This window comes from Microtus ochrogaster, chromosome 4, assembly GCF_000317375.1.
Source record: "Microtus ochrogaster isolate Prairie Vole_2 chromosome 4, MicOch1.0, whole genome shotgun sequence".
In the NCBI taxonomy this organism is placed as follows: Eukaryota; Metazoa; Chordata; class Mammalia; order Rodentia; family Cricetidae; genus Microtus; species Microtus ochrogaster.
Window position 1 is genome coordinate 85,236,712 of NC_022011.1, and position 9,000 is coordinate 85,245,711.

Consider the following 9,000-nt stretch of genomic DNA (forward strand, 5'->3'; position numbering starts at 1 on the left):
AAGCATGAAAGGAGACAGATGAGACCAGATTCTGTGTCATTCAAGGAAGAACAAGTGAATCAATATACTCTTGCAAGAGTAAAGAATAATCAATATCAGAAGCTGTAGGGTGCTGGGGGAACTCCTTCAGCCAATGGCCTTTGAGATGCTGGACAGGTTGGGTGTGACCTTGGGTACTAAAAATGCATGCACTGGCTTGCTCACTCTTTCTTGGCGGCTGGATTCGGTTCCTGTTTCCCGCTCATGCAGAGGACTGTAGATCTGTGAGCCTCCCCTAAATAAAGAACCCTTTTTTATACCCCATTCTGAGCCAGTGTGGGATCACTTTATCACGTTCATCTGCATCTGGTGCCCAACGTGGAGCATGAATACATTCCTACTGGGACCTGCCCAGTAGGTCTGCTCATGCTCCCTCCCTCCACCACTGCACTTGTCCAGGACAGCCAAAGATACACAGAGAAACACTGCTCAAAAAACCAAAAATTAAAAATAAAAAAATATACTTTAAAATAAAGCCATGTAAAAAGGGAAAATACACAGGGAATCTGGATACTGTATGTTATTGTATTGTCTTTTAATTGTTTGATAGCTGAGAAAGGAGCAAAGGCTGTTAAAAGACATTTGGTTAAAATGCTGCTGGATTAATATAACCTTTTTATTTTGAAAATGCCTTGACTTTAAACTTTAAGTCAAAAGATACTTTACTTTGGAGAAGAGGTTTTGCTTTTGTTTCCACAGGAAATGAGAGGCTGTGGATTCATTCTGGGTTAAAACAAATCAGGTCTGATCAAGGAAGATCCCCTAAAAAAATCTCTGATAGGAGCAGATGGCCCAGATGATTCAACATTTCAGAGGATCTCTGTTGGAGTTTCCTCTGAGTTCGACATCCAGAACAGCTTCAAGAGTGTTGGCTCAGATGATCAAGCCTCACAGCATATTCTAGTCAGGACTTGGCCATAATCCCAAATTTTCTTTAGGTACCCATAAGATTATCAGCACCCCCAATCATTAGGACGTAGCTGCAAAAACTACCCACATTCCCCCAAAATGGACTATAGATATTTGTCTTTGTTTAGACTATTGATTACAAGTTGTTATGGATAATGGTCAGGAAAAAAGCTAAACAAAACAGATTAGAGTTCTTGTTTTGAAAAGGAAATTACTGTGGGACAATGGTCTTATACCCTGTAAAGAATTTGTTACTTATATTGGTTCAACAAAACGTTGATTGGCCAGCAGCCAGGCAGGAAGCATAGGCACGGTGACCAGAATGGGAGAATATAGGCCTCTGTGTGTTTCTTTGAGACTAAATGGCTGTGGGTTTGGGTGGGACAGCAACCTCTGTCAACAGTAGGACATCTTAACTCCATAACTGGTAAGTCTAAACCAACGCTGCTATTTTTCTCTGGAGCAATGTCACCGGTGACACCTGAGTTAGCTTGATGAAGATAAAGGAACAAATGAGGAAATGGAAGCCATGCCCAGATGAACGGAGGGAACAACATTTAGGATTAACTCTCAGCTCATTAAGTCTTGAACTGAGTAACCTCTACCTACTCTGGTGACTTTTATCAGGTTAATAGATATGAATGTGTCTTTCTTCAGGTTGTGCAAGACAAAAGGTGATTATGATTACGAGCATGCTACTGGAAGGTAGAACAAGGTTTAAAACATTTTTTTTTAAGTATGGCAGTATTTCTCTCACAGACAATCAAGTGAAGGATCTCTGTCTTCTGTTATCACATGTCCGGGAATGTATATCTACTTTTCCATCATCCACTGAATCCTAAACACACCCATCAGGAGCAGGCTTGCTGCGGTGTGAAAATGTGTACCAAAACAGGGCCCATGAATTTAAAAGTCAGAAGAAGAGCAAAACAATTGAACAGAGATGTTAAGTTGTTCCACAAGATAAATGTTACTAGGTCTTTATAGCTTTTAAATCACTTGAAAATCAAGTATAAAAAGATGCCAAGCTACTCAAATAGGATGTCTTCATCAAAGCCCTCCCTGCAGGGCTCAGGGATCTATCTAGAAGAGGAGGAAAGATAGAAAGAGCCCGAGGAGATGGATAACTTCAAAGAAACAGTGTCTTCCTGATGCAACAGGGCAGATCCACATATGACCTCACAGAGACTGTGGCAGCACAAACAAGACTTTCAGAGGTTCAAGCCATATGGGGTGCCAGAGCTGAGAGGGCAACCCCAAACAAGAAGCTATCTGAAATTAGTACCCCAGTTGCAAAGGAAAAATTCGCTTCCTCCAGCGGAGTCTCACTGGGTATATTAACCACACTTCAGGGTAGGCCCCATGCCTAGGAGGCCAATGCAAAATAAACTCAGAGGTATTTTTGCAGATGACACTTTTTCAAGGAGAAAAACCATTAGCCTGAGGACTGTATAAAAATACACCTCAGGGTAGGCAAGATGGTTCTGTGGGTAAAGGCACTTGCCACCAACCTTGACAACCCACGCTTGATGTCCAGGGCTCGAATGGTGGAGGGAGGCTACTGGAAGTTGTCATCTGACCTCCACACGAGCGCTGAGCACAGTGCTCATCACTCAGTAGGTGATGGGAAATGAGACTGCGCGAGACACTGGCTCTATAGGTTAGAGGATCGGTTTTGACCTACCAAGCCAAGAAGAGAGGTCTACCAGGAAACGCAGGCCTGGCTCTATGGCCAGGTAGGCAGCACCACCGGTGGCCCACTATTCAAGCGCCCTGGCATCAGTCCCAGGAACTAACCCTCCAGGCGCTCGGGCTACTTCCAGGACGCCACACCCACAGGTTTGTCGGCTGCGGGAGTGTCGTGCGGTTTGGCTCGCCTCCTGCCCCCTCTGGGCCAATCCTGTGTGCGCTGGAACTAACCCGCTCACCCCGGCAGGTGCGCCAAGCCGAGGCGTGCAGGAACCCGGCGGAGGGCGTGGCCGAGGCGGGGAGGGGAGGGGCGAAGCGACGGTGGGCGGGGACAGAGCCCGTGAAGCTCCAGGCGCTAAGCCCCTGCCGCCAGTCGCCGCGGTGGCTGCCGGGATGCGCCGCAGCGAATGGTCGCACGGGGCGCCGCTCTGAGTGACCTTTCACCCGCGCCCAGCGGCCTCGGGCGGCGGCACAAGGCGGAAGCCATGGCGGAGGCGGCGGGCGAGGCGGGCTCGAGCGAGCGGGACCCAGACGCGGGCCGCGCGCGCCGGCGGCTGAGGGTTCTGTCGGGCCATCTGCTGGGCCGGCCCCAGGAGGCTCCGAGTACCAATGAGTGTAAAGCGAGGAGAGCCGCGTCGGCGGCCGGGGCGTCGCCCGCCGCCACTCCCGCCGCTCCGGAGTCGGGCACCATCCCCAAGAAGCGGTGAGTAGCGGGCCGGGTAAGGAGCTGGCGGCGGGAGGCCGCATGCGGCCTGGGCTGAGGGAGAGGAGGGCACCGGAGTGGGCAAGGAGTTGACACGGTGGGCGGAAGGCATCCCAGTCCCTGCGCGTACATCAGCTCGCTGACGGAGAGTGCACCAGACGCGGGGCTCTGTCTGGAGAGGGCGGCATGGGTTGGCTGATATTGGTCCCTTTGACCGTAACGCGTTTCATGACCCCGTATAGAGAAGAATTTAGAGGAATCTCTGTTCTTGGTTTTTGGTGGTAGAAACTCATTCTCTGTCATTGAAGATCTTTGAACGGGTACCGGGGGCTTTCTTAATCTATGATGAGGAGGTTTAGATTTGCATTAGATAGATTTTTGCTAATTTTCAAAAGCCTGGGAGCGGGATGAAGTAGGGTCAGGATCATTGATACTCCGGGAAAGGTCACTGAGTGGTTTCTGTGGGGGAGGCTACCACTTCCTTATGGGAAAGGGTTGTGACTTCAGGGAGGAAACTGGCGAGTAAGGTGCAGCAGACTGCAAGCATTAGTTACTTAAGAGCTGGAAAGTCTACCTGCTGGTCTCTGTAAGAAGCTAAAAGACAAGCGTCTGGCTGAGCAATGTTGATGAAATCCCAAGACCTTTGGAAGAAATCTCTTGTCTCGGATGGAAGATGTTGCAAGATGGTGTTTTCCGAGATCATCTGTTTGGAGGAACTTGGAGAATGAAAGACCATTTTGCTAACTTTAATGGGTACTTTCAAAGTACTGGGGATGGCGCTAAATCTGTTACTTCTTCCTAAGCTATTAGGTTGGTGCTGTAGTCTCTCATTTTACAGATGAAGAAATTAAAAAAAGAGAGAAGTCCGCTGCAGGTACAGGTGCCTGTGTTACAGGTTGGGCATAAAAAACCAATCGACAGCTTCTTTAATTCACCCCTTGTAAGTCCTTACTGCATACACACTGTACTAGAAATGTGGAGATTCTGAAATACACTGTTCGCTGTAAGTCCCTAAAGTAATATATATAAGAAATTTAGCTAGTAATTGAAACATGGTCATTCAACCCAGTTTTGAGTGTATTCTTAGGATAAAGACTTTCTTGAATTACGGTTCTTTTGTGTAAATCATGAAGTTTGTATTGAAAATAGCCCACTGGGGAGGAACAGTGTTCATAGTAAGTAAACAGAATGGTCCAGGTCAGGAAAGGGCGAGACTCTGGAACTGCTGGGGTTCATGTGGCATAAGGGTGAGAAGGACAAGGGGCGAAGGTTTGAGAGGGGAAACTGGTTTTAGGGTATGTGGAGCAAAGCATTAGGTTTACTTTTTAGTAAGGGCACCCTGGAGTGGAAGTGAAGGTTTGTTTGGCAGCATAATAATGACTGGAAGCAGACCTGGGTTTGAATTTCATTAGGGCATTTTCTACTTGTAAACTGACAGTCTCTCTCAGCGCTTCTGTCTCCTTACCTGGAGGTGTTGGTGCACACTTTTAGTTCCAGCATTTGGGAGGCAGAGGCTCGTGCCTCTGAGTTCGAGGCCAGCCTGATCTACATAGTAAAAGAGACCCTGACTCAGACTCAGAAAATAAAACCAAAGGAGCTGGAGAGATGGCTGAGCAGTTAGGAACAGTGTCTGTTCTTCCAGATGGTCCAGGTTCAATTCCACATGGCAGCTCACAACTGTCTATAACTCCAGGAATTTAACATCCTCACACAGCCATATATGTGCAGGCAAAACATCAATGCACATAAAATAAGAATAAATAAATCATAAATAAATAAATAAATATTAAAAAAAGAATAAATAAATCATTACAAAATGTTTTTAAAAAAACTAAAAAACCAGGAAGAACCAATCCCTGCCTTGTGTTTTGCTTTGGAAACAGAAAAATGCATCTAAACTATGAAATGTTTAGTGTACAGCCTATGCTAGTGTTGTACAAGCTCTCAACAAATAGCTGTAGCTGTCCTTGTGTCTGAAGACAGTGGTTATGAATCTCGTACCTTAATAATGCTGGAACTCTGAACTAAGAAAAACCATTTGAAAATGATGAGGAGGTACATTTTCTAGAATTTGGTTATTTGGTAGTAGGAGTGTAAAATTGAGGGTCATATGTCACTTCTGGTTTCACTGAAGTTACAGGGTTTAAAATTCTTCATTTTTTTCCCCCAATGGCTTCATATGCATAGATATTTTCTCATTTGCATGCATTTGTGTGATAAAACATTTATATATATACATACTTATTCAGTAGGCAGGACAGGTTTCTTCAGGACTGAATTTAGTGGCCTTTGTCTTAGGCATTTATAGAAGAAATAGCAATCAATGCTCTGAGGTAATGGATAAGATAGATGTCTTAAGGCTGAGGATAACTGCTCTGGATGGGTGTAGTCCTTGTACGGCTGTCAGAGACTGAAGTTGTTGGTAGCCTAGGCAAAACTGTAGCCCATTTATGGCATAGGGTGTAGATTGTGGGAGGGAGCTCAGGGTTAGCTGGGTAGTGGTAACATCTGTACATGCAGAACTACTCTGAAGTTTAATCAGAATGCTTGTATTTGACTGAGTGCGTAACACAACATTACCTTATATTAAGGGAAACAAAAAATCATGTCTTAGATAAAACATCAGAAACTTTGGAGTGTGATCATTCTACTTGATTATTGTTCGTTGGGAAACCCAGGTCTTCTTTCCACTTCCTGCTACTTAGCTGAGTTTCAACATCTGCAGCAACAAGAACTGAGCCTAAGGGGAAGGCGAATTTTGGAGCAGGAGGAATCTAGATATATATCCAGCAAGATGCAATTACAGATGTGATGGGTGGTTTTGGAATCATCAGTGATTTACATAGTACTCCTCTTTCCTTACCCTGGGTGGTGGTGTTGGTTGTCACTGTTTTATCTCATGGAGCAGTGACTTATTAATACTTCCTGCTTTCATTCCTCTTGCAGAATAGTCATGCATATGTTAATTTAGTGATATCTGCAGATAAATTGCTTTATAACAATGGCTGTGCTAGGTTAGCGATAAAGCCCTGGTCTTTAAGAACTCGCAATCTAGGAAGAGATTACAAGTTTCAGTATTGTAATTAGCGCTAGTGTAGACAGAGTTATAGATGTAGCACAAAGAAGAGAAAGCTCTGGGCTTAGATTCTTCCTGAAGGTGGTTTGAAAAATATTGTTGATACTTTGGTGGCTTGATTGGATGATGAGGAAAGTTTGTTATGGCAAAGCAAGGGCCGCGGAAGTACATGTTGTGTTTAGGTGACAGTTCATGTTGGTACAGATGGAGTAAAATGAAAAAAGAAAGGCGATGGCAGGCCCTGAAGGCTTTGGCTTATATATAATCGGGCCATTCATTCATGGCAGTAGCATACAGCAGTACACAGAGCTGTGTCCTTATGAAACTTAGGTTCCAGTTGGAGTAGAGATAGTGGACAAGTAATAATAGCATGTGAGGTGGTAATAGACACAATAAAGAAACAGCTGAGGGCTGATAAATGGAGGAACCTGCAAGATAAGCTGGGCAGTGACTGATTAGATTAGATTTGGTCATTATTGCTGGCACTAAGAATGAGTTGCAGTGAGGACACGGCATCTTGCATGCAAGACAAGGGCTCCATTCTTGAACTACAGTCCCAACCTACATGTGTCCTTTAAAATGTAATATGCAAGAGTAGGGGAGGTAGCTCAGTTGGTAAAATGTTTACCCCCCAAACATGAGGACATGTGTTTGAGCCATAGCGTTCATGTAAAAAAAGTCAGATGTTGTGATGTGTGTATAATTTCATTGCTAGTGAGGCGGAAGCAGGTGCCTCCCAGCAGCTTGTCGGCCAGACCTGAGCTCCTTTGCGTTCTAGGACAATGAGAAATGCTGTCTTAGGAGGAAAAACGGTGAGCAGTTCTGAAGACCAACCTTGGAGGTATTATTTAACATGTATCACAACTTTGGTGCAATTCTTCAGAGCCTGAGTTAACTTCTTGCAGATGATGTTTAGGAAGGCAGCCCACAGCGTCATTTCTGTACTGTAGGCTATTTGGATATGTTGGGCTCCATTTGTAGATAGAGACTGCACCCAGACCCAAATAATCACACAGAAACTATATTAATTACAACACTGTTTGGCCAATAGCTCAGATGTATTTCTAGCTACCTCTTACATCTTAAATTAAGCCATTTTTACATTTTTATTAATATAGGCTGTGGCCTACCAGTAAGTTTCTGGCATCCTTCTCCTTTGGCAGCTACATGGCATCTCTCTGACTTTATATCTCTCTGTCTCTATATCTCTGTCCAGATTTCCTGCCTGGCTTTACTCTGCTAAGCCATTGGCCGAAACAGCTTTATTTATTATCTAAGAAAAGCAGCTCATATACAGAAGGGCATTCCACATCAGACAACATTATTTGGAATAAGTGAAGCTTAATTTGGTAGTTATACCACATGAAATAGCATGGTCTGAGTTGTGAGCTGGGAATCCTAGTGATGGTGTTAATAGGAATTTTAATTTGAGTAAGTTAACTTCAAGGCACCATTCTAAAGCACATACACATTGCCTCATTTAAAAGCTTTGGGAAACAGGAGGTATTTTATGTTGGTTATAGGAAGTAGAAGCTCAGTTAATTTTATTTGACTAATTAATGATAAGCATTTGTGAAATGAATGAAATGGTTTTTCAACTCTGGCCTCCTCTCAACCCATGTTCCTTTCCCTGTGCTGTTTCCTTGTTGCTACACCGTGGTACTTATTCCCGGGGGTAAAGTTGTCAGGTTGTTCTCCTTAGTGTGCTAAGCTTCAAACTGTGATGATAATAATTGAATACTGGCTTCTGTACTTTAGGTGTTAGTTTATGTTGTACTTAGTGATAAATTAGAAGTATCCCATCTAAGTGAAATTCAAAATTTAGGAAAATGTAAACTGTGGTTTAAAAGGGTAGCCTGGTTGCCTGCAAGTTAGCGAGTGAACTTTGTTGTTCCCCTTGTGGGAGAAGACAGCGTTAGTGTAAGAGAACAAGGAGAGACGTGGGAGAGACGTGGGAGAACCAAGGTCAGAGGGAAAGAGAAGGGGTTGTGGGGGACTTGCTGCCTGGTTGAACTGCTGTGGGCAAGAAACCTTGATGTCTTAATCTCTCTGGTTTGCACATTGACTTAAAGCAGACCTTCTCCAACCGTTCCTCTTGTCCACAGGTTACCATAGAGCCATCTACGCCAGGTTCACGTAGTAAGAGTATCTGTGAGGAAATTCAGTGATCTACTTTTAGGCTACAGAGAAATGGAATGCTGTTACAGGAACACGAGATATTTTATATGTCTTTAAAAACAGATATTATTCCTTTATTTTCTCATTATTGAGGAGATTTCTGCTGCTTATGAGATTAGTATGTTAATTTCAACCCTCAGCTAACCCAGAGGATCTCGCAGAGTCAACCCTTTGGAGGACAGTGATTGTTCCTCCTCTTCTCTCTGTTTGTTGTATTCTCAGGGTAATAGTTCATCGTGTCTTTCCCAGTACCTGAGTTCAGAATCAGCTGAGTGATAACACAAGACACAAACAGAAATAAAAATGTGGCAGCCAGGCGGTGGTGGCGCACGCCTTTAATCCCAGCACTCGGGAGGCAGAGGCAGGCGGATCTCTGGGAGTTCGAGACCAGCCTGGTCTACAAGAG

At 44.4% G+C, this 9,000-nt stretch overlaps 1 protein-coding gene across 2 annotated transcripts in view; it reads left to right on the forward strand.

Annotated features, from left to right (window-relative positions):
* Nucleotides 1-3,022: 3,022 nt before the first annotated feature.
* Nucleotides 3,023-9,000, forward strand: part of Agps (alkylglycerone phosphate synthase) — a 101,158-nt gene continuing 95,180 nt past the window's right edge. For both annotated transcript variants that reach the window (XM_005346605.2, XM_013345958.2), the window contains exon 1: nt 3,023-3,340. In XM_005346605.2, the coding sequence (XP_005346662.1) occupies nt 3,045-3,340 (296 nt within the window). In that variant the 5' untranslated portion in view covers nt 3,023-3,044. The remainder of the gene's footprint in view (nt 3,341-9,000) is intronic.